We start from the raw sequence: 27,219 nt of genomic DNA on the forward strand, positions 1-27,219 counted from the left end.
TACATTCCTTATTAAGAAAAAAAAAAGTTTCTTGATGTATAAATAACTAGGTGATGGTCAATGCAATAAGAGGAAGAGAAAAAAATCTGATTATCAAGAGGGCAGAGGTTGAAGACTGAAGCATTTGAACAAAGGTTGAAGTATTTTCACAGCATTAAATGTGCAAACTCTTTCAAATGATCTCTATGTGGACATAAGAATGTACCAAATATTGCATTTATCTGTAGAAAACATTCAGATACTACATCAAATAATATCTGTTTATAGTATAAGTATATATACTTTTTTGAGGGAAATTTGGTCTCTGCATTTAACCCAATCGGTGAATTAGTGAAACACAAACAGCACACAGTGAACACACAGTGAGGTGAAGCACACACTAATCCCGGCGCAGTGAGCTGCCTGCTTCAACGGTGGCGCTCGGGGAGCAGTGCCTTGCTCAAGGGCGCTTCAGCTGCGGCCCACTGGCCGGGGCTCGAACCGGCAACCCTCCGGTTACAAGTCCAGAGTGCTAACCAGTGGGCCACGGCTGCCCTGTTTTATACCCCCCTTAGCTCTACCAATGTCTATCATAGTAGGCAACCACAAAATAAGTAAATCTGCATAAAAAAAAGTACCATGCTGGCCCCTGTTCCACCTAAAGCATTGTTGAGTAACTACCATAGTAACTGTGTCTCTCCACCATGTCACTATGGTAGTTGATCAACAATGCAAAAACGCCTTGCTGGAAAATGCTCCAGTAGGTCTCACTGATAGTGAATTTATTTGGCATACATAGGTCACACAGTGCAGTAAGAGTGGTAGCAGCTGCAGGAAACAGAAAGTTTAAACAGACGGCAGTTTCTGCCACATACTTTATAGCTCCACTGAGCATATAGAAGGTGACATGAACTGGATTCACATCACTGATGTGAGAGTATTTACATGCCTATTGCACAGAAATTAAGTGCCTATACTATGAAAGTGCACATTCAAAAATGTGTATGCTCAGAGCATAAGCAAAATGAAAACAAAATGTATTGTATCCTTCGTTCAGAGTGTAAAGTTGCAATATGACATGCTGTCTGTAAACTGTAAACACAAACATGCTTATTTTGGATTTAGAGGGGTAAAGGTGTATGTTCATTGTTGCTTATTGTTACTGTAATAGTTTTTAGATATGGCAGTGTCAACTCCCACTGCTCTCTATATATGTTGAGCAATAATGGTATGCTCATAGCTAGAGCATTATCCATTCGTCGGTGGATGTGAGATTCACAGATGCTATACATGTGACTTGTTAGGGTCTGGACAGTTGGCCAGAGAAATGCCACACTTCACCAAACATAACGCTGGTTTGCACTGCCAGGGGACCTATAAAGCTATCTCACAAGGTCTCTGACCATGTGTGGAGTAAAACGTTTCAGTAGGAGATCAACACACTAGACTAGGAGACCTCCTAGTGGTTTACACATGCTGTTGCATATTCATATTACATGGTCGTGTTATCAGGCAGTGTTGTTCACTCTGTTGTGTCTTCAATGAAGTGATTTGCTAAACTAAGTGTCAAAGCAAATTTTTTGGCGTTGTGGTCAGTGTTGATGGTGGGTCTTTTTTTTGGAGCTTCTTCATTCCTTAATTCTTTTTTCAGTGCATGGCAGCCGGGAGGCCACGGGTACAGTTCAAAGTGCTGAAACCTGGCAGAGTGACCCGTCCGTGGGTGTAGATGTCCCGGTCAAGCCCCTGGTTCATCCTCTTGACCAGGTTCTTCTCGTAGAGCAAGGGGTGGTAGGCCCCAAGCGTGCACGCCGCGTCGACGAAGCGCTGGTAGTAGTGACACAGCTCGGTCTTACGGCGAGACGGCAGGAACTCATAGACGTGCACCACCTCACACAATGACATCATCAGAACTGTGCCTGGGTGAGAAGAGAAAAAAAGGTTATGATATTTTTTTAATTATTTTTATTTTTAATTAATTAATTTTTTTATTTTTTTTTATTTATTTATCCACCACATTAATTCATAGGTTATGACATCATAATATCAATTTAAAAACGTAAAGGAATTTCATTGCTTTTGTTGCAATGATATAAGTTTGTGTTAAAACAATATAAGTTTAAATTAACATTAATGAATACTCAGGGCCGGCAGAAGGCATGGGCAATTGGGGCAAATGCCAAGGGCGCCAAACTACCAGGGGCAACAGGAGCTATAGGCTACAACATTGAAAACACGTTGATTGTCAAATAATGACATAGACGGTTTATACGGGAGCAGCAATAATTCATTTTCAGTGATATCGGCTAAATAACCTAGTTCAAAGCCTAGTGCTGCAGAATACTAGCCTAGAAATCTAGACGCGCCCCTAGCAAATTACATTTGCTGCCAGGGCTAGTCTAGCAACTCTCCGTTGGCTTGTGAGCTCCAGAAATCGAAACTTAATCAGGCCTTTGAAATCGTGTATAGAGTCGTTTGGTGGGCTTAACATAATGATTGATGGCAGAGTTGCAACAGTTTGGCTTGAATTCCCTGCTACTTGAAAACAAATATCCTATTGCGTCCTATTGCGTGCAGAGGGAATTTGAAAGACAACTGATTATCCCGCCCCTCGGACTGAGCACTGCGAACGGTGAGTGCCCAGACCCTACATTTTAATGTGGGTCTGGCTCGCCAGGCTAGCAGAATACAGAAAAGTGCACAGGTTGAAAAACTTTTCTCCCGCATATGATGAGTGTGCTGATCTTCAGCCTGAATCGGCAGGTTGCTAGCAGTGGAATGTAGCAAAGGGGGCGACAATGTAATAAGGTAAAAATTGCATCTCACCATGTCACCGAATCAATAAGCTCGTTTCCCCGCAATAAGACGGTCCTATCACGGGGTGATATGAGACAGCGACACTCAAAGTGCGTTCCTAATATCACGTTTAAATGCACACCTAACAGACGGCATCATATTCAATAGGTAATCCGATTTCTGTATAATATAATAATATAGCCTGTAATAATAATGTAATATGTTATTTTTTCCATGCGGTCCAGTAGGCTATCGCTGGAAAGTAGCAACGTTGAGCTCCTGCACACATTGAGACCAGCCACGATCTCAACTCTGCAGCCAGGGGCATCTGCGAAGGTAGAACACAGTCGAAAGTGGCACACAGTCTATGAGCATGGGGGCGACATATTTCTATTTCGCCCAGGGTGCAGAATTGCCTTCCGCCGGCCCTGTGAACACCGGTGTGATAATGAAAATGATATTATGTAGTGTAGAGCAGCAGGTGGTGGGTACCTAATAGGCCAGAGGAGGGGGGGTTCTTCTGGATGGGTTCTGCCATGTTCTCCTGGATCTGATTCCACAGCTGCCACTCCACCCGTGGGTGCAGGATGTAGAAAGGCTGTTGAGGGTGCAGGCGACGGTACCGCTGATATTGCAGGAAGATGGGATAATCTGTCTTGTTGTACCACTGCAGAGGCAGACATAACACGTTTGCAGAAGTTATTATTTTTATTATTATCTACATTTACAACATATGAAGAATTTGGTTCAAAAACGCTCTATCCTCCATTTTAATGAATTTTCATAAATATTTGTTTGATTAGTTTTCCAGGTATAATCAGGGGAACTGCAAGTAGGTTATAGTTATTTCATTTATCAACTACAATTTTACTGATACTACCTGAAAACACATAATTAAATAACCTGACTTATTAATTTCATCAATATAGATATTGTGTTTAGGATTGGAATTTATAAGAAACACAAACACGGTGTGAGAACAAGCCCAAGAGAGGGCTGCCTGCTCACTTCGCTCAGGTCTGAGGAGTAAGGGGCAGGGTCCCAGCCCACTAAGATGCCAGTGCTGTACAGGGAACTGGACAGAAACCGATGGTCTTCCGGCGCCATCACCTACACATCGCCAGCCAAAACCAAAACACACAGCAGAGATAACTCTCTTCATGACCAATTACACACATATGCTCTCGCAATGTTTCCATATCTCAAAATGCCTGGCAGTTAACAAAACACTTATAAAAACATTTATTTGGATTTCCTTATTCTCTATAAGTAGCTGGTGCAACAATAGGTGATTCCTCCACTATGCAATTCATTGTGTAATGTGTGCATTCTGCCTACACTTTTGCACAGACAATGTAATACAGTGTGTCTGCATAAAAATGTTTAGCCTTATTAGAGAGGCACCAGATGTTCTGGGGCTCTAAGGCAATATTCCTGCTTTTCTCATTGACCTCATACAAGCCTTTGACCTGTTTCTCTCCTATGTAAGGGATTTGCTTCCAAAAATAACAGACAGTATTAAGCCAGAAACATCCAGGCAATTACTGCACATTCTTGTCTTATCACTGTGTGTATGAAATGGCAGTAACAAATGGGAGCTGTTCAGAAGGAGAAGAGATGTTACTAACCTGGGAGTTAATGAGGCGAATTGTTGTTTTGGAGCCCACATCTTTCTCAAAGCCAGTTGTGGGGGCAGCATTGAACCGCACTACAGCGTCATGGGCATCTGTTTAAAAAATATTAATAATAAATAAATAAATAAACATATTAAATAAATGTTAATGTTAAATATTTTTTTATTTAAAAGTGAGTGGTAAAATCTTACACATTGCTGATATTAAGTGTGGCATCAAAAAGTAGCAGCTGAAGAGACTAGGCCTATTTGTGTAACATTTGTAACCATACCTAGTCAGTAATTAGTATTTTTTTGTTTTTTCAGAACAGGTTGCAATTATTTGTATGTGTAATGACATCCATATAGAGCACAGACAGTGCAGTCAAGGCTACAGGGGGAAAAAAAGGCAATTTTACAACTCTTAAGTGAGGGAGAGTATTGGAGCACATCCTTCAAACGCTCACACATCGTTTCAGGTAACATCAAGAACCCTTCACAAGCAGACACCTCTGCTGTGGTAGCTCCTATATGTGTATCACGGGAATGAGTGTGTGGGTGAGCAAGGTCATAGGACAAGGAAAGACAACAGATGAAACACTCAAACATACACAAAACATGATAGTCCTGCACAGCATTAAGGGTAAGGCTTGGACCTCTTAACCAAGAATGAGGTAAGCCACCTCCAGTTGTTTCCAATAATATCCCAAACAGGGTGCAGTGTGTTATACTGTAGGTAACAGAGCACAACTTGTACATGCAGTGTACACTTGCACACCGATATTGACTTGCATACAGATTGTTTGTGGTTTTTGGGACTGGCACCTCTTGCTCTACTGATTAGCGGCGGGTGGGCTGATGGTATTTATCCAAGGGTAATAGTTGATAACGGGGTGTCAGATTGTTGGAGAACAGCATGACAATGGAAATACTTTGAGAATAGTGTTGTGGGCCTTTGGGAGGAGAACTGATTAGCCAGCTATGATTGGCACCAGGGGAGAAGGCAGTTTTTAACTCTTGGCAAATCTTCACCAATGTCCCAGGAATAAAACCTCAATTCTCTGTTTCTCCTTGAATACAGAAGTCAGTGGAGGCACATTTTTAACAAGGACAAGGTTTTGTGAAATACAAAGAAAAATCAACAAATATAACAGTTAAGCCATTACTTACAGGTCTGGCTTCTAGCAATGGTTAACACACTAGCCTACTTATTTGCAACCTTTTCTAAGGTGAGCCTAGTAGTGAGCCTTTTCTAAGGTGAGCTCAGAGTGAGCCTTTTCTAAGGTGAGCTCAGAGTGAGCCTAGTAGTGAGCCTTTTATAAGGTGAGCTCAGTAGTGAGCCTTTTATAAGGTGAGCTCAGTAGTGAGCCTTTTCTAAGGTGAGCCTAGTTTCTTTTTTGTAAATGGGGAGCAGGTTGCTCTGGTGGTGCTATTTTGTGCACCATCAAACAGATACTGTAATAAATGGAGAATGGAGCATCTGTGTTTATTTTGCACTTTATACTGCAGTACTATCAAATCACTAAGAAATGTAATAAACCGCCCTAAGCCTGTAAATACATGTGGGCAGCCGTGGCCCACTGGTTAGCACTCTGGACTTGCAACCGGAGGGGTTGCCGGTTCGAGCCCCGACCAGTGGGCCACGGCTGAAGTGCCCTTGAGCAAGGCACCTAACCCCTCACTGCTACCCGAGTGCCGCCGTTGAAGCAGGCAGCTCACTGCGCTGGGATTAGTGTGTGCTTTACCTCACTGTGTGTTCACTGTGTGCTGTTTGTGTTTCACTAATTCACCGATTGGGTTAAACGCAGAGACCAAATTTCCCTCACGGGATCAAAAAAGTATATATACTATACATACATGGATCAGCTCCTACCTATCTCATACCTATCTCTTTGCCTAATCCAGAATTCTTCATGGATCCTGCCGACGACACCACAGCGCAGGTCTTGAATGCCCCGATGTCCATGTTCAGGGGCCGGGGAGGCAGCAGGGTGGCCCAGGGGAAGTGGGCAAAGGGCTCCATCTCTTGGGTCAGGGTGGTGATGGAGACAGTGTCCTTCATCTGGCAGAGCAGCTCGGGGCCGGAGCGCTTGGGGTGGCGAGCCCCAGCTCCCACGTCAGCGAACTGCACCCCATACTTGTTCATCGCCTGGGTTTGGTGATGGAGACACAGGTTAACTCTTTATGTTCATTAAATAGAAATGAATAAAAAACAAAATAATAATAAAAAATTGTACAGTGCAAAAAGTTTAAAGTGAGGTAGTGATTGGACGGTAAGCATGTTATCAAACTTTTATCAGTGCCAACAGGGCTGCTGGAGATTTTTGCATTTTTTTTAGCTAACTAGCTAGGTTTTTCAGGTAGCTAGCTAGTTTTACTCCATCTCCATCTAACATCATTATGATATAACACAACGAGTGTGAAATGTATTAATTATATGCAAATCAAACAATACAACTCTACTGTGAAGCCCTCCTCACCTGATAGTTCTGCACCACCTTCCTCAGCCTCTTCCCCAGCATGGTGCTCGACATCTCATCATCCCACACTTCTCCCAGGGTGCCATTTGGCCCAAAGAACTCAGTGTCCGACCCGGCGCCGCTCAGCTCACCCTTGCGCCGGCCTCCGAAGAAGGTCTCAATGGCGCGGGTGAAAGGCCGTGGCAGCCAGGAGAAGAAGCCACCGTGGGGCTTGCGATCCTTGGGCCTCGGGCGAACGTCCCGGTGGTGGTCCGTCTCCAAGGAGTGGTTGACGGAGGAGAGTACGGGAATGGGTCGGCGCGGGTCACCAGGGACAACCCCGGGGAGCTTTTGTGGGTCAACGTAGATGGGCTTTGACCCGCCACTTCGCAACACCTTCAAATAATTCATTATGTTTATATGCATATAAATATGCAAAAGTATCAATATGTATGCATTGCACAGTTTGTATATCTGGATAAAACTGTACCATCAATATGTACAATATATACACTGCATTTCATTGGCTCTGTACCTGTACTCTGCTAAATGACAATAAAGTTGAATCTAATCTAAACTAATATAATATATAAATATCAATATGAATATCAGTATGAATATGTATATACAGTATGTAATGTGCATGTAATATGGTAGCTATACTTGATCACCATACTGAAAGACCTGGGACTTTCCTTTACAATACCTTGACAAGAGAGTGTGCTCTTGGCTGAGCGCGGGTCCTGGCCCGTTCCCCAAAGATGGCATCCGTAACGGGCACACTGTTTTCAGCACAGAGCGTGTAGAGCACGGCCATGCTCATGCAGAAGAGTGCCATGCACAGTGCCCCTCTGCGGGCACGGCGCCGCAGCCGCCATAACTGGCTCACGCGGTCCATCCCCGCTCCAGTGATCTGTGAAAGGGAAAAGGGGGAGATAGGAAAGAGGCAAGAATACATCAAAATGTATTTTTAAGATAAAATATCAAATACCTTAATTTTAAGTGTATCAAAATAAACTACTATATACAGTAGCCACGCCAAAGTAAAACACTGTATTTAAGGAGCATGAAATCACTTTGCAAACCTTCCATATCTGCCTATTTACCGGCAATCTATTCCTTCATCAGTACACTGACTCTGTTGATTAAGTGGACAGTGTTTAAGAGCAACAGGTTTTCTTTGCCTAGATTAACTATGCTAACCTGCCTGTTAGCCTACATCTCATAGCCTAAATACTGTATCAGATGTGCAATCAAAAAGTCAAGTCTTGTCAAGCGGTACAAAGAAGTGACAAGTCTGACATTGTCAATGCTTGTCCAAATTGCTTGATATTGCACTGTATAACGCTGTTGATCACGAAGGAACATGACCCTTTAAGTTGGTTTTTAACTAACTGGCGATTGGATTGAGGTTGGTGTGAGAGGGAGAGAGAGAGATGCCATCATACATCCAAAAGTAGGCTATTGGTTTTGCCAAAAATATTTGGCAGTATTTTTTGATACAAAATACAAAGCCATTTTCTTGTACAAATTACAAAATACTATATATATATGTATCATAAATACAGCCCATCCCTGCATATGAGGAAGTTATTATGAAAAAGTGGATACATGGAAAAATAACAGAAAAAATCATCAAAATATGTTTCTGAGAACGAGGAATAAATACGAACCAAGACGAGAGACAGACAGAAGCATGTGCACACAGGAATCAACATTTCCCCTGGCAGAGCTCAGGATTAGGGGCGGATTGACGGGCTTAATTCACACACAGCTGCTAAAACAGCAAAGTGAAGTGAGATGGAGAGGGGAGGAGAATGCAAATATTGAGAGACGAGAGATTTGACAGATATCTGGGGCGGAATCCTATCCATCTTTTACGGGGGCCGGGAGACAAAAAAAACACCATAGAGTATTTTTGCGGTTTGCATCGTGACCACAGATGACTGACAACATAGCCTACAGGAGAGTGCTCATCCTCTACTGAGCCATGACAGGACCTAGGAGAGCAGTACCGTGCTAAGCCTGGGAGAGCTTGCACATGTTAATGAAGTCAGGGAATTAAAGATCCAGAGTTTTTTTTTCCTGCCCTAAGCAGGCCAGGGATGATTTTCTTTGAACTTTGACAAATGTACTGCGTGCAGGATTTAGACTTCCATTACTGGCATAGATCTGCACAGGAGGGACGTAAACCCCAGCACTTGTTAGGACTCGTCGTATGGAACTCCACTGTTCTGTATAAAGCAAATCTTTCAGCCGACGTCATTTGTGGTTTTTAGTAAACTAAGTGACACAGCATTAGTTATTGCTTGTGACATTACGAGGCATCTGTAAGTGGAAGAGACTCAGCTGTTCAAAACAGCAATCATTTAGGCATGCACTCTGCTATCTAATGAAGGGGGAAACAGTCTTCTGAATGATTTCTGGGAAATCTTCCAAATGATGTCTGTTTTGTCTTTCTTCCACAAGTTGACCCTTAATGTGTACCCCAATGTGAGGATGCCGGATAAGATCACAAAGCCAACTCAAAGAAAGATCTTGTTATATATCATTACAATGACATGGAATGACAGGATAACTACACATGCATGCATGCACTAAACTGTTTAGCCACTGCAATCATGACTCACTTTTCAATAGTGGGGAGTTTGATGAAAAAAAAACTGTTTTTTTTGTTTGTTTGTAATCACTGCTGCTAGTAGGAGATGTTTTACAGAATGCCTTTGGGATGTTTTCAATAGTGACAGGAGAGGGAGAGCACATAATGTTACACACATAATAATTTCCCACAAATCATGCAATTAGTTCAGTGAGATCGAATGGCATTTCTTTTCTTGCAGGTGAGCATCTAGATGCTACTGTTTTGAATGAAGGAGTTGGTGAAAGCTACAGTGGTTTGGCTAGTTCGTTCCCTGTTCAGCTATCTTAAAAGCCTACTCTAAACCCAAAAGGAATTGTTTATCCTACCTGCTAAAAATGTCAGAATCAGATGACTCAGAGAATCACAGACATCACAGAAGAGAAACTTGTGTTCACCTTCACCACTAGCAAGCTCCACTATGTCTCTCTCTCTTTCTCTTTCTCTGTCTTTCTCTCTTTCTCTTTCTCTCTCTCTGTTCCCACAAGACAGCTGCAGCTCATTCAAAACACAGCTGCAAGAGTCCTCACATGACACTAAAGGCTGAATCACCCTAAATACTCCATGCTGGCATCACCCTAAATACTCAATGGCAATGTCTCTTTGGCAGGTTCAGAGCCATTGCAGAGACAACGTATAGTCTAGCAATCTAGGAAAAAAATAACCCAACCCAAACTAATTGCAACAGAAATTATTTTTGTTGTATTCAGTTCATGAAACCTTCCCATGTCACATACCAAAAGTCTATGAAAATCCAAGTGGTCAACATTGTCAAAATTATTTGGGAATTATTTGTGCATAGGTCAATGGCCGGTATTGGCAGTTTTACTGAAACAGTGTACACTGAAAACTTAATTTAGTGTCTCTCCCTTTCAAAAGTTTTGACAGAAGTAGATTTCATGTTTGTGGGTTGATGAGTGTGGACTAACTGCTCAATTGCGTCTGAGAAACTGCTAACCACGTTAGCTAAAATGACATCTCAACATGACGAGAAGCCTAGGAATTAGGGTAGGGTAGGCTAAACAAATTCGGGGGTTCAGGGGTTTCTCCCCCAGGGATTTTTTTTTTAATTTTTCGCAGCTAATTGGACGTTTTTCACGCAATTTGACAGACACTTTAAGCTGAATACAGGCAAGCTGCCCGGCTGGCTCATCCAAACCACACACTGCATGCGTGAAACAAACACTATCATGGAACTTGGACATCACAATAAATGAGGATACCCATAAATAAATCTGATACAAAGTTTAATTGACAGAAATTAATTTTGTGTGTATCATCTAGAAACTACAACAGTAGTTTTCTTAGTCTTTCTTAGCAGCCCATCGGTGGTTCTCAAAGTTGCTGTAACCTACTGGTTGTGCTTTGGGGTTAGTAGCGCGCCTGCAGGTGTACGGCTGGTGTACGGAAAATGGCTTCATATTTTGTATCAAAATACTTTATACTGTGGGTGTGTATTTTTGTAGTTTAAAAATATTGGCAAATATCTTTGGTAAAACCAGAGCCGGACAGTAACGGAGTACATTTACTTGAGTACCGTACTTGAGTACAGTTTTGAGGGATCTGTACTTTACTCGAGTATCATTTTTGGGGAGTACTCATGACTTTACTCAAGTACACTTGAGAGGCAAATATTGTACTCTTTACTCCACTACATTTCTATCCATAACCGTGAGTACCCGTTACTACTTTTAAAAAAATAAAACTAAAAAAGAAAAATATCGGAAACCCTCAATTTGTTGTTTCTCTCAAACGTGATTGGATTGTGCAGGCGCCACTGATTTTCCGCCAAAGTCAACTCTATGGTCAGATTTAGATAAGAGACGAAGCCATGGACGAAACAATGGATGAAGACGCAGCAGGTCCATCCCGGGAATTGTGCCAACCCGTGGCCACACTTATTTCAAGTTAATGATAGTTTTCGCTTCAAGTGTTTCAATTACAAAATAGTGTTTTGTATTTGAAATACATATTTTAAATAAATGTATTAGAAATACTGCCCATTCCTGGCAACATGGAAAATTGATGAAAATGACCTGATTTTACTTTCAATTCCTTTTACATTCTCCAAGGTATTAACATTAACATTTTTCATAACTCCATGTAGGACGTTTCTGTACATAAATGTAAGCACTGTGGCAGTAATGCAATATTTACTCTTGTACTCTTGATACTCAAGTACTTTTAAAAACAAGTACTTCAGTACTTTTACTTAAGTAGACATCTGACTGTTGTACTTTTACTTGTACTTGAGTAAAATTTAGCAAAGCATATCCGTACTTTTACTCAAGTAATGAGTAAAAGCTGTGTACTCTGAAGCTGTGTACTCTGTCCGCCTCTGGGTAAAACCAATACTTTTGGTGATGTGAAACCGTTATGTGGTTCCCTGCAACATTGCTCAAAAAATTGCCTTATGTATCATCCATATCTATGCCCATTGGCATCAATATAACCCCATGAAAAAAAAAAATTGATCCTATCATGATCCTACCTGATCAACAGCTTTACACAGTGCAACATCATTCTGGGCATGCAATGACAGAGACTTCATTGATGTCAGAGACTTCATTCTCTGTGTTATATGTCAGTGTACCACAAGTTTGAAGCCATTATTTTAAGATAATAGAACTGTTACTGTGCACTTGCCAATGTTGTACCAGTGTTATTAGCTCTATTGCCATCCTACATCACTGCAGACTCACCAAACTCACTGTACTGTTGACTCACTACCTAAGTGGACGTGAATGACAACCTACCATTTGCTTCATTACAATATGTGGATGTTACAGGCTCAATCTGCTAATAATTATTTATTATTTAAGTCACTTCACACTCACCAGCTCTGCTTGTGCTGACTTATTTACTGTAGGATACCACTCTGCTATTGGTTATAATGTAAGAAAGTGTGCGATAGACTCACTCCGCTAATGACTTATTCTACTAGAGGTGAATGCGTATACACTTTGCTAAAGGTTCTCGGTGAACTATGTGGTCACAGTCACAATGAGGGCTATGGTATATGTGAAGTGCCAAGTGAACATGACTGAAAGATATCAGTATGATCCTCAGTTCTATACGGACATTAACTAACACATTGTAGCCCTGTTACTCTGCACAACAAGGCCGTAGCCATATACTCAACAATAGGTATTACATAGCCCTGTTCTTTTAATTTTTTTGTGTTATTCTATCTAATGGCATTGATTGAGTTGAATAAATTACAACCATAACTATGATGATATGAACACATACCTATTACCTTATTATAGGAAAATAAGCCCAAATTTTGGGGCTGAAGAATGTTATTGAAAACCGTCTCCATAATTCCAAATGGAGACACTGAGTTGACCGAGTTGATTTAATGTAGCTAGAACAGGTAAAACTTGAGGCTGGCTTGCCAGAGAATAGTTAATTATTCTGGATGTTACAGCAGAGTTCTGGTAGTTCTGCTCCAAGCACAGAAATTTTGTAAAGTGAAGCCAAGACAATGAACTCAGATCTAGAACACTCATGGCTAGATATATAGAGACAGAATATACATTCCTATCTGGGGTCAGATGTAGCCTTCCGGGGTAGATTTAATTAAGCTGTCTCTTCTGGGGTGAGCAATTAGTTAGGTACACCACTTGATGTTCTGTCTGCTTACAATAAACATCCTGTTCTTAGCCATTTCTGTGGCTGAAACAAAAAGACAGTAACAATAAAACCACCAATAATCAACAGGGCCAAGGTGACTTGCTTTCACTAACAATGTTTGTACCATCCAATGGAATTATGACCTTGTTTTGAACATTTAGCAAAATATTATTTGTCTCCACAATTACAGTTCCAGTGTAAATTGACTATATAGACCTTAATTCCATGGGCGGATTATGAACTTTCGGGCCCCTGGGCCAAGATATATTAAGGGCCCCCTGCTTATTGTCATATATGTGGGAGGGGGGGTTTGGGGGTCCTCCCCCAGAATTTTTTTTTAACTTGTTTGATGTGATTTCCTGTATTCTGGTGCATTTGGGGGATGGACAATACTAAATTCAATCAGATTCATAGCCTACATCCTGATGTGTTGATATTGAGGCAGTGATTCCATGCAAAGACTTGACCCCTTGGGCCCCTGGGCCTGGGCCCGGTAGGCCCGTGCAGTAATCCATCCCTGCTTCTAATTCTATAGCCTCAAAGACTCTGCCTTACATGAAAACATTTACTGACATGGACATTACCAATATCAGTGAATCCGCCTATAAGATTTTGTGTTGTTTTTTCTCCGAAACACCCAAGGCCACCTATAAATATAATAAGTTTAGACTTCATCTTCTGCTGCTATTAACTGTGGTGTCCCTCAAGGATCAATTTTAGGTCCTCTTTTATTCTCTCTCTACATGTTGCCTCTCGGTTCTTTCCTGCAAAAGCATAATATTCAATATCACTGCTATGTAGATGACACACAGTTGTATTTATCACTCACATCTGATTGCACCGGCTCACTAAAGAAACTGTTTAGCTGCCTTGATGAAATTAAATCCTGGATGGCCAGTAATTTTCTTCAACTAAACGATAGTAAAACCGAAGTAATTTGTATTTGGCTCCCACTGCTCTGTCACCAGCCTAAGTAATGCACTTGGTCCCCTGTCTGCCAACCTGCACAGTGTGGTCAGAAATCTAGGTGTTTTATTGGACAGCTCACTTAACAAACAAACCAGTAGTGTGGTTAAAAGCCGTTTTTATCAGCTCAGAACCATAGATAACTTAAAGTACTTTTTTTATCTCACAATGACCTTGAAATTCTTATCCATGCTTTTATCACCTCAAGGCTACAACTATTGTAACTCCTTATATACTGGCATGACTGAATCTAACATTGCCAGATTGCAAATGGTACAAAAACAGCAGCTAGACTCTTAAAGGTGCCATGTGTAAGAATTGAGGTAAAAATATCCAAAAAATGAGCTACACGCATCAAAAGAATGAGAAGAAATAAGGGTGATGATGTCATTAAAAAAATGACAAGGTATAGTGCTGCAGAGAGATCAACCTAAATTAGCATGCTAAATTACTAGCCACAGCCCGACAGGTGTCATAATACCAGTTTCGGCCATGGGAGGCGGTATGCGGGCAACATAACCGCCAGCCAAACTGCAATACACGTGTCTCGGTTGTTACTCTAGGGTAGACCAACTCACTTTCTGGAGGTATACTGCCCCATCTTTTATGGAATGTGGAGTATGAATTGATTTTTTGGCGGACATTACACATGGCACCTTTAACAGACACTAAGAAGAGAGATCACGTCACCTGGCTAAATTGCACTGGCTACCTGTAAAGCACAGAATAGATTTTCAAAATTTTACTCTTTGTTTTTAAAGCCTTAAATGGACTCCTTCTTATATCTCAGACATGCTATCCCCTCGTTCTGCAACTAGATCACTTAGATCTTCTTTTAAACAGCTTCACACAGTTCCTCATTCAAGACCTAAAACAAGAAGCGACCGGACCTTCTCTGTTGTTGCCCCAAAGCTCTGAAACTCCCTCCCACCACACATCAAGTCCTGCCCCACAATTGCTAGTTTTAAATCCAATTTAAAGACCGACCTCTTCTCTCTCGCTTTTACTTCCTCCTGAGACTTCCTCTCTCTCGTGCACTTTCCTTGTTCTTTTATGTTATTTTATTACCATTATTACTTTTATGTTTTTCATTTGCATGTTTTACTGATTTTATTCTGTTCTATTGTTAAATGCTGCGTATTTATTTACCGCACTTCATCTCTTTTTTTGTTTAAATTCATCTTTTATGCCTTGTTACTTCAACTTATTTTATTTTTATTCTTTTAAAGAAGTATTTTTTCTTATCCTATTATATTTCTGGGCTCCTCTTCTACCTATGTGTGTACAATTAATTACCTCTCTGCCTTACCTGTGAAGCACTTTGGGTCAACACCTGTTAAATGTGGTATACAAATAAAGTGACAGGGCTATCCAACAGACGAAGTGACTGAAAAATAATAACGTCATGTAGAACAACCAACGCTTGGCACATTGCCAGATTCAAGACAGTCTGCCCTACACACACATGAAAGGCATGTTGAGCTGCCAGCTTGCAGTGGCGAAATACATGTCAAAATATAAGAATTGTTGGTTACACTTTACTTGAAGGTATCTACATAAGAGTGACATGACACAGTCATGAACGTGCCATAAACATTATAAACAAGTCATAAACGGTTATGACTCAATGCTTCTGTGACTCGTTTCTGTCAAGTGTCATTCGTTTTTTGTAATGACAAGTTAGGGTTAGGGTTAGTGTCATTCTGTTTTTGTCATGACAAGTTATGACAGTGTCATGTCACTCTTATGTAGATACCTTCAAGTAAAGTGTTACCATAGCTTTTTGTTTTTTTATTATTTAAATCAATGTAAGTATTAATACATGAAATTGTGGCAGATCTGGGTAGCCTTGCCCCTTGTTTTTCCTTGCCCCTGTTGCTCTTGGGTGCTCCTTGTTGGTGCCCCCCGCCCAATCCCAATCCTCCCCCACCTTTCTTATGCAGCCCTTGCCCCCCCCCCCCCATAAATGCACAAATAGGCTGACACCAGACATAATTTCACTGCATTTCTTACTTCCAGTAACTATATGCATGTGACAATAAACTTCCTTGTATCCTTGTATCCCCATAAAAAAATTGGCCTTATTTCATCGCTTGTGTCATTAATGTACATTCAAATGCGTTAAACTAGTTGTCATAGTTTGGTCAATTTTCATATGCACAATTCTGTAAAAGTCTTTGTTTTCTTTATATTGTCACAATGTCTGTCGACACAATAATGTGTTGCTTAGTTTTGAAATTGAAAATAGGGCTGCATTGTGCATTGTTCATTAGAAAATACTTCAAGAGTAAACTGTCCTATTGACAACAAGACAAAAGAGTTTGACTATCTTGACATAAACAATGGCGTCATGACTTTTTGTAAAGAATGGCGTCATGCCTTTTTGATTGCTGATATAAATATTTGCTTTTGAGGCATAAAGTAAGCATTTTGAGCAAGATACGTACTTTTGCAGGTTATTTTGACATGACACAAGTCTAATAATTCTTGTCCATCTAGCAGCCAATCAGTAGGATCCTCTGTAAATGCGTCTGACACTAACCAACAGAGGCTTCTGTACTTCTGCATTATTAAATGAGAATGGCCATAAAATACATCTATATTACTATCAGAACAACCACAAGCCACATTTTACCACTGGTCCTTTCCCCATCAGGGCTACATCCAATCACCTCTATGGGAACAGTATGTTCTCTACAAATGACAGCCAACAATATCAATGTGCTTCTTACTCTCTAGTGTCACATATGTTTCACTCATTGGATTTGCCGCTGGATGAAATTGAATTTTTCATTTCTATGAATTGATTCGGCCTGACGCACGTATGCATGATTATACTGTGCTAATACCGGAGCCTTTGCCCTGGGATGGCTGGCTTTACTCTGGGATGAATCCATTCATGCACTCTCTACTGTAGCTGACATTCTCTGCTTGAATGGCCTAATTAGTGTAGCCACTGTGATGGGGGGATAGTGGACACAGCCCCGGGCTGCTGTGGGCTACTGGTGCATCACCGCACTGAGTCAGTTTGGCTCGGCACGGCTCTCCTATCCGGGCCGTTCTCCTATCCGGGCCATATACTGTAGTTCCATGTTACATGTAAAACTACAGTATGTTCTCTAGTTAAAGAACATAGCTTTACTTAGATCAAATGACTCATGGATCAAATAGTGAGTATAAGGCTATAAATGACTGCAACAGACATTTGAGCACACATACAATAGCAGGAATATCTATAGTGCAGATGTGCACACAGGCCCACAAATGACTAAACTATTGCAAAATGAAACATTTTTATCATGATAAAATAAGCATAATGTCTGAATTTTTTAAATATTTATATTATAAAGCAGCAAATGGTCTCATAGAAACGTTCAAACAAAACATTGCTGCTTCAAATTCAGAGCTCTTCTGCTTATTTGAAAAGTCCCCCAGGGATGACCCACAAGGCTCTGCAAAGCTCTGCCGCTGTAGAGAGATTAACCAGGACAACAGATGTGACTGAGACCAAGAGACCACATGTCACTGTAAGGGTTCTCAGCTCAGGTAAGGCACAAAGCCATGGAGACAGATATGGCAGATGGGAGATACCCAACAGGTGGACAGCCATTCAAAACATGTACACACACAGCCATTCAAAACATGTACACACACACCAATATGCACTTGAATGATCTGAGGGGAATGTGTGTGCTTTTGCAGTTACCCTTTGAAATATAAATGCAAATATTGATATGGCATACATAACCCGTTTATCTGCTGAAATTACATAGACTTTATTCTTTGTTAGTTATTTAGTTAGTTATTATAAGCCTTTTTCTGACAGCAGGCCAGGCAATAAAACAAACAAATGTTGTTGTTTTTTTATTCTGACAATATATTTCATTTTAAAAACAAAATAATTCCGTGTAAATATTCAGAAAATACACGGAAAATATTTCCACGGAAGTATTTTGTTTTGACCCTGTTGCAGTCAAAACATTTGGACTTCTGCTATTTCTGTACTCGTGTCTAGGTCAGACCCAAACAATATTGACAGTTCAATTTTGATCCCAGTATTGATTCCCTAGTTTATCAATATGCATAAAACAGATGCTTTTAGATAGGCCTACTGCACACTGATTCTAATCAATGCTACCAAGCATTATGGCTAATAATATTATGATTTTCAGATGCAGTTAAGTGTTTATAAAATGCATTTCATGTCCACCAGACATCATTACTGTTCTTGTAGCTGGACATGAGGTGGTCTTTCTGCTTTCATGTAGGCCTACAGTATGTGACACACTGACTGAAGCAGGAGAAATCAATAGGACTGGATCAAAACCTTTGTTTAACATCGCATACTGTTGCAATGATGCATTATTAAGAACATGCAATGACTACATACCTAAGGCATACTCTGCTTGTTCATAGGCTAAAGCAGGTTTGACTTAATGAATTCAAAATGAATTAATGAATTGCTATGTATCACAGCTGCGATGCTACAGTCAGACAGCTGTTTTTTTCTATCTCTGTTCATCAGTTTGAAGGAGAAGGACAGCTGGCTTAAACGTCTTTAAAACGCCACTAATAATGAAATGATTTGACCACAAACTTGTCCAAAAATTATAGAGTTTGGGGTGGACTGTCTGGAAAGGCTGATCATGGGCATTTTAACAGAACCATTCAGCGATAACTTTCATTCAGTATGTGGGAAAAACAGATGTTACAACAGATGTGCAAACATTAAACCTTTCTTGCCAATGTCTTTAGCTGACAGACATCATATACAATTGCACAGTATTTTTTTCAATTGACTCACAAACATCCTAAAGCGGTAATATAGCCTAAGTAAATATAATAATGACTCTGATTTCTTATAGCTGTTTGTTGAGTTTCCAAATAATGCCCTTTAGGCTAAATTTAAAAGCTGTCTAAGCTGGCAAGGGTTAATTGATATGCTGTTTTAAACGTCATTATAGATTTGTGTGTCATGAAGTAAATTATCACTTACCTTATACCCCATGATCACGTTGCGTGCGCTCTTTCTACTCCATTTTAACCACGATATAGGCAATGCTGTAAGAAGTACAGTGTAATCATATGAAAGACTGCATGCGGGACACAGGACAATACACAGGACAACACACCGATTTTTTATAAAGAGGATGACAGATTTTAACATAGAGTTTTACATAGCCTACCGTGCCCCTACCAACAGCTATATTCGGCTATTAGACATAGAAAGATAGATAGCAGAAAAGCACATATTATCCTAAGGGGAAACAAATATGCGTCTCTTACCTGATGATGTCGAGGCTTTTTTTTAATTCTGTTTATAATATCAGAAGCCAGCCGCCATATTTATTTATTCTTCTCGCATCGTGATTTGTCCGACAAGCAGAGTCATTGACAATTGCAGTTGATTCATATCCGTCGCATTCATCTTCGAGAGACGTCGGCAAATGAACAGAGACTGCGTCAAAAAGCAATGTTATCTGCATCTACAAACAGCTGGGGCTCAGCTGTAACAGATGCAACGTAGCCGTATCCTTGTTGGTGAAGACGAATTCGTGTTTTCCCCGACACATGACAAAACACAGCCTAATCGTATGTGTGTGCGAATGTATTCATTAATAGTGGCTGTGCAAGAGCATTCTCCAGCTCGATTAAATTTAAGACAACGCTAGGCTTGTGTTCAATGGGGCGAAAGGGCGCCCCCTGTGCGCACATTATAGAATACAAATAAATCCTTTGGGCCGCATAGTCTCACAAACGATGAAACCAAGTAGCCTATACGAAATGCAGTTTGCGTCTAACCAGAAGTGCAAAAAAGCAGAAAAGTGCAATATGATATACACAGCAAAGGCAGGTGGTGCATTAACAGTATACAATATATAGTGCAATGGTGGTCCGCGGAGCCGTGGAGTGAAATTAGGCCCGGTGCTTCGTGTGATAATTTGCTGCGCAATTGATCAAGGAACCGCGGACCGACAGAAAAAGAAAACAAACGTTTCTGCATTCAGGAGGAATACTTGCTAATTCAATGTCATTAGACATAGAGCCGTACAATTAAGTAGTGGTATGAGCGTTCATTCAATGCATGTGTAGGCTACGCGCGACAGAATCCGAAACTACCCGATAACGTTGGTAGCAAAGCTCCGCTTCAACCTGTCGGAAGGCTGTTTATTTATTTAACGGCATTTAATAGAACTACGTGGATTCTTGCAATTTCAATATAAACAGAGCAGAGACTGTATAATACACTGTCTAGCATTGAGTAGGCCTCTGAGTATAGTCAAATTTGAATATAACGTGGCCAAAAGATATTGTAGCCTTATTAGTCTTCCTATTAAAGATCTCCAGAGATTTACGCTTATCTGCTCCGCCGTTTACCATTGAAGGTTCTAAAATTCTATGTTGAATTCAATGAACCCAGATATTCTTTATTTGCCTACCAGTGTATGATGCATTGCTTACATGAGGGAAACATTCCAAAACAATAGCACCCATAGTTGCTGTTGTTTTTGTTTCCTGAGTCCTTACATTCAGGCATTCAAATTAAATTTCTTTAAAAAACATGTACATTTTTTCTCCATTTGCCTACCAGTGTATGATGCATTGCTTACATGAGGGAAACATTCCAAAACAATAGCACCCATATAGTTGCTGTTGTTTTGAGAAGTATTTCTCATGCTAGCATCATGCAACCATGCAAAAGCAATTAACTTAACTATTATAATTATTATATCTTACATTAGTAAAGCAGTCCTCTGATGAAACAATGTTAGCACTTTAAACATTGACTGCTTTGAAGTGAAAGTGCATGTATAACAATATAGCATAATAATAATTGTGATAATGATAATCATCATGATAATATGATGTGTGTGTGTGGGGGGGGGGGGGGGGGGGGGGGGGGGGGTACGTGTAGGCCTTAGGTCAAAGAAGTTTGAGAAAGGCTGGTGTAGACAATAGTATAGTTAAGAAGGTGGAATGGTTTACAATAATATAAATGAACTAGTGTATTAGCAGTAGTCTTACATTATAAGAACAGAATATGGATATTCAGTATGAATAATGTATGAACAAAATGTACAGATGTGCAGTGTAGTAGCAGTAACATTATAAGAGTAGTAGTGTGTGTGTGTGTGTGTGTGTATGTCAACTTCATCTAGCAACCCTTCATTTAACACCACCATCCGCAGGCCAATTTGTATACAGTCACTAAATGTACACATAAATTCATTTATTGTATGGCCCCCCATGAGCTGAATTCCACAAAACTCAGCATGCATTCAGAGGGTGTCAAAGTGATCCTACAGGTCAAATTTCGTGCAGCTCTGAACATGTCAGCCAAAGATACCTGCAATTACAAACCCTCAGTTTTGCTTTTTCATTTTTAACTATTTGGCGCTATACCGTAAATGAGTGGTTATGGGATGGGTTGAGATAATAATACAGATATGCAGTGTATTAACAGGAATATATTATAAGAAAAACTGAATAAATATGGATATTCTGTATGAACAGTATAGATAGACATGTACAGTATGTACAGTTATGTGCAGTGTGCAGTGTAGTAACAGTAACATTATAGGAGTAGTAAAAATAAGTGTTAAAATGAAGAGTACAAAGAGCAGTATATATGACTATGTATAAGTGTACAGTATGTACATTTATAAATATAAATAGAGCACTATGGGTGGGAATAGTGTAGTGTATATTGTCTGGGGGAAGGGGGCTGTTGAGGGGCAAAATGTCCACAAAATGTCCGCTGGGTGACAGCCGCAGGGAAGAAGCTTCCTTCGAACCTGCTGGTTTGGGTGCAGAGAGACCTGTAACGCCTCCCAGAGGAGAGTGGGGTAAACAGTCTGTGGTTGGGGTGAGAACAGTCTTTGATGATGCTGTGAACCTTATACAAGCATCCTCAATGGAGGAGTGTGGAACCGGTGATGCGTTGGGCAGTTTTCACCACCTTCTGAAGTGCTTTACGGTCAGTGGCAGAGCAGTTGCCATTCCATACTGTGACACAGTTGGTGAGGATGCTCTCAATGGTGCAGTAGTAGAAGTTCATCAGGATCTGTACAATCATTTATTACTATCTAAAAGCATAATTAACCCTCTATTGCATGATGTTGCCATATGGCAACAATTGATTTATCTTAGTGTTTCTAATTGGCAGTAACACAAAACCTATATTTTATTTATATTTGAAGAAGGGGACTTTAATTTTGGTATAAAAAACATTATTGTTAGATCACATGATGTGGATATATTGTTAGTACTATACTCCTATTTCTGCAGAGAGCTCCGTGTCCACTACCACCTGTCCGCTTCCTGTGGGTGTTCAAATTTCAGAATTTAGGCATATTTTCTTTGAGAAAAAAATTACTTGAAAAAAAAAAACACTATCTGGCCTAAACATGAACAATGTATCATTAAAACAAGTTGAATGTGTTTTTGTAAATTGGTCAAATATAATTGTTGCCATATGGTAAAAGCTTGCAAATATGAAACTATTTATGTCCATTCAAATGAATAATATCATAGAATTACAATAGGATTGCATATTGCTAGGATAATCTAGGAATATTTACTTGATAGTATAGTATAGTGACTGGACTGGATGTATTTTGTGTTATTGTTCACACAGTCAACTAGACATGCTGTTTTCATAATTTTTGTTTGGGATTTTGGGAAAGATAAAAGCACATTGTTGGCTTTTCCACCAAAGAAGTGTCAGGATTAGCTATAATGCAGCAATGAGGGGAAAAACATTGTGTGTAGCGGATAGCGGCTGCAGTCACCCATCATGTCTCTTTGGCTACAGCTTAAGCACCTCAAAGGCTCAAAGCTCAGGGGCAAATGGGGTGACCCTTCTCTCCTCTCACTATGGACCCTTTCAACAATAAAAACAAAAACAATGCTTGAACGTTCCATTTGGGCCCCAAGCTACTTCCTCTGCATTAAGATAACATATGGAATGTTAAAACGGAAGTCTTGTGGGGCCAACTATGATGCTGATGGGTCCATAAATGGTGGGTCCATAAATGGTGAAAGAAGTGGGCTGGCTTGCTGTGGAGCCATCCAAGGCATGTCCAGTGTGTGCCTGTAGTATGAATCGCACCGGAAACCCAGGTTAGGTTGACCCTTGTGTGTGGGACCCCAGATATAGAGGAGGCATGGCTTTACTGGGCAGGGGAAGTCTGTCAGGGGGATATGTAAAGGATGCCTATGTCTGTGTGTACGGCATGTATTTGCACACTTTTTGAAGGGGAGAGCTCTGACTGTGCAGTCTCACTACAGTTGAATATGTCCTCCGACTGCATTATTTTTAAAGTATAAGGGATAATTCATGCAATAAGTCATAAATTGTCCATATTTCACTAACTTTCACATATGTGCTTTGGTATCAAGACTAACAGAACACATATCTGACAGATCGAGTTGAGCAAAGCACCTAAAACGTTTAAAAAAGTTTACATTGCAGCAATGGCTGTCCACTGCCCACATGCCCACTGCTCAACACTGTGTGTTTTACTGTGTGTGTGCACTGCTCTCTCTCTGTGTGTGTGTGTGTGTGTGTGTGTGTGTGTGTGTGTGGCTCTTTACACAATTGAGCAACTTTCCTATTATTCAATCAAAAGGTCTGCCACAAGTTAGGCTATGTGACATGCCACTTCTGGTCACAATAGGGAAACTACGGGCAATGGTATATATAGCTATAACAAACATATGTCACAACATACAGTGTCACTCTGGCAAATGTAAAATGGCATAATACATGTTACCCTATACAGGCACTTGTGACATTCCACCGATGACTTTTGGTCAAGGACATGTTATCCCCAATATGCAGCTAGCTGGATGAGCTGGCTGGCTGGCAGCTATGACAAAAATGTAAGAAAATGTAGTCACAAACTAAAGTTGACAATTTCTAGGCCTACACAACTAGCCCATCATGTAGGATCTGTTAATGTTCAATGTGCAAGGACGTGGTTGAAACACTAACAACAACACAACAACACACAAGGTTGTTAACGGTTGTAAAACAGGTTTTCTTCTTCCCAAGTACTCTGTGGCTTGAAGGATGAAACAAATAAAAAATAACTGGTTGTTATTTCTAAAGAAAACAACACAGAAGCTGTCCTGTCAGTGGCTTTCATCTCTGTCTTGAGCATGCTCTAGTAACTTCTATTGTTACTGAGGAGATGACAGACAGGCAAAACTATATCATGCCTGAAAAACACACACTTAATTACAGGGCTAGGTGTTGGCATGTATGATAAAAAACCAACACAAAATCTGATAAGCAGGTTTATTCACTGATAACCTACGGTGATGTCCATGTCCCATGTCAGCAAATGTTTTAATGCGAGCAATATGTGGTTTATGGGGTAATGCCCTGCATGTCTTTAAGATTAATGTCAACGTCTACAGTCATTTTGCACTGGAAGTGTAATTGTGGAAACAGATAATATTGCATGACTGCATGAGGACTAAACAAACATATTTGGTGAAAGCAAGTCAATCTGCATAACACTGCACTGTGTACAGAGCCCATACGAGAGTAGTCAATATTTCTGGATTTGCCGCTCAGATCAGAAATAGCTGGTTGTGCATTCCTGAACAAAAAACTTTTTTTAGCTGATAACATTTCTTCATTCAAATGACGCAACAACCTGTCTGTTTGCTCAAGGACCAAACAATTGAAGGATCATTACTACCAAACATGCAAATGTGTAGCCTGTGAGAGGCAGGGACATTGGAAACAATTTATGTTAGTGCACTGCGTTGAAACGGATGATGTGTGTACATGACATATATCGCACACATGAGCGCATCCAGGCCTGGGCCCTTAAAATCGTCAGACTTTCATAAAACGGGGATTCGGGCATTTGTCCGCTGAGAAAGTGTTTCAAGTTCTTGCTTGAACACACCATCTTAACGTAGCCCAGTTTGAGACAGACTGAAATACTAAACCCTGGCCTAACCCTCTTCTGACTCACATCAACATTAGGCCTATCCCATGCATTAAAGGTGCCATGTGTAAGAATTGAGGTAAAAATATCCAAAAAATGAGCTACATGCATCAAAAGAATGAGAAGAAATAAGGGCGATGATGTAATTTAAAAAATGAAAAACCTGAATTAGCATGCTAAATTGCTAGCCAGTGTCATAATACCAGTTTCGGCCATGGGATGCGGTATGCGGGCAACATAACCGCCAGCCAAACTGCAATACACGTTTCTCGGTTGTTACTCTAGGGTAGACCAACTCACTTTCTGGAGGTCTACTGCCCCCATCTTTTATGGAATGTGGAGTATGAATTGATTTTTTGGCGGACATTACACATAACACCTTTAAGCCCACATTTCACTGCTGGACTAAATGAAAAAATACCAAACATGCATACTTCAGTCACTAATCAATGTCATTAGATATAATAACAAGAAAATGGGATGAACGGGGCTATACAATACCATCACTATTTTAAAAAGAAAACATAGGCTATATAAACGCATAGATATCACTCCATCGGTTGAAGATCCAGTGTTGACTCTATGGCTAGACCTTGCTTTTAGTCATGATAAGTCCTACTTGTAGCCTAGTTGAACCTGAAGCAAAAAAAACCTCCAAATAAAACAAACATATATATACCACAAAATACAATAGCAATGCAAAATACATGACAATGGCACAAATGTAATATGCAATACCAGTTGTGACTTTAGCCTAATAGCCTACACTTTACATATTATAATGCCCACTCCCAATTGAAACAAAGCAAAACAGCTGTGGAATAAAATGGTTGCAATACATTTGTGTGAATTAAGTTATGACTATAAGAAACAATATCTTTTACTTGATATCATTTCAACTTTTCCTAATTTTACAAACTAAACTGAGTTATAGTTTGGAAATATTTTTCAATTTTAACTCTGAAGGTAGCCTAAATGAATTGTTGTTGAATTCATGTGGATATCTTCATAACATCACATTTACTTTTCAAATTCAGTTAGATTTTCGGGTAATAGCCTAGGCCTAATCATGCAGTGTGTAGAGGAACTATGAAATGGTAGCCTAAATCAGGGGTTTTCCACTGATTGTGAACCAGGGACCACGATTCTGAGTAATTACGTAACCCCAGGACCACCACTGAATAAAAATACTGATTCCCACATTGAAACTACATTACTGAATCCATGGTCAGGGACCACCAACAGTGTCCTCACGGACCACAAGTGGGCAGCGGACCACTGGTTGAAAATGGCCTAAATGATAGGGAGCAGACAGTTGGCTCATGGCAGCGCGAGCATGCGCAATAATTAGAATGAATCTTGATTGCACATGCTGACAGAGATAGGCTACGGATGCGTGATGTCCCCTCTCTCTACCCGCCGCAACAACGACGGTCAACACCATTTAATTTAGTCCAGTCCCGGAAATCGAACATGAAATGAGAGACCAGTAAACATGTGAGTGGCAAATATTTGCTTTTATTATTGAGCTGAAGCATAATAAGAATGTCATAACAGAAGAGGTCATCTAAGCTACAATTTATAAAACAGGAGAAACAACATTTTGCAAAACTGTGCGGTAGCCTATTTATTGTAGCCTGCCAAACGCCCAATTTTAATCAATCGAAAATGCAGGCTAGGCTAAATTGGAAAAAGTGGCACTTTGGAAGACAGATTAGACAACTCCAAGGGGTAGATGAGTTGCCTAATTGATATGTTTTTTTTTTAAAGAAAAGCTTTGACTCATTTTTGTCATTGTCTTATCATTGTGTAGAGACTCATCAACTATTTTCAAACTTCGATAGCATCTATGTCCCAGTCAGCAAGTGGTAGCTGGGTTTTATTTCACTGTTGTAACCACAGATGGCCAGCAGATGTCATAGGAGAGCTACAGCTGGCAAATGTTTTACGTGATCCCACCTTGCCATCTTAATCGTTTGAACGATCAAATCAGTCAACGTTTTACTCAGTTCCAGTTTACATCTGATCTGTCTGTTTTAACCAACACAACACCACACGTTCAGTAAACAATCATGAGATAGGCTACCGCCACAATTTGAAAGAACATATTTTAAAAGACCGGGGATCGGAAGCTGTCAGTGTGTAATGTTATCTAAATAAGTAGTTAGG

At 40.3% G+C, this 27,219-nt stretch overlaps 2 protein-coding genes across 2 annotated transcripts in view; one reads left to right on the top strand and one right to left on the bottom strand.

The window, feature by feature from the left end:
• Positions 1-441: 441 nt before the first annotated feature.
• st6gal1 (ST6 beta-galactosamide alpha-2,6-sialyltranferase 1) lies at positions 442-19,771 on the bottom strand. Its single transcript, XM_042092427.1, has 9 exons — positions 19,370-19,771; positions 19,080-19,144; positions 7,550-7,756; positions 6,865-7,239; positions 6,269-6,533; positions 4,401-4,498; positions 3,781-3,882; positions 3,265-3,439; positions 442-1,895 (listed from the first exon to the last, which is right to left on the bottom strand). Exons 2-9 carry the CDS (start codon positions 19,089-19,091, stop codon positions 1,627-1,629), a joined length of 1,503 nt encoding a protein of 500 aa, XP_041948361.1. The 5' UTR covers positions 19,092-19,144; positions 19,370-19,771; the 3' UTR covers positions 442-1,626.
• A 6,695-nt stretch (positions 19,772-26,466) lies between these two features.
• Positions 26,467-27,219, top strand: part of rap1gap2b (RAP1 GTPase activating protein 2b) — a 49,015-nt gene continuing 48,262 nt past the window's right edge. Inside the window, exon 1 of the mRNA XM_042092425.1 lies at positions 26,467-26,547. Coding sequence (XP_041948359.1) covers positions 26,546-26,547 — 2 coding nt within the window. The 5' untranslated portion in view covers positions 26,467-26,545. The remainder of the gene's footprint in view (positions 26,548-27,219) is intronic.

The sequence above is a fragment of the Alosa sapidissima genome, chromosome 5 (genome assembly GCF_018492685.1).
Source record: "Alosa sapidissima isolate fAloSap1 chromosome 5, fAloSap1.pri, whole genome shotgun sequence".
NCBI lineage: Eukaryota > Metazoa > Chordata > Actinopteri > Clupeiformes > Clupeidae > Alosa > Alosa sapidissima.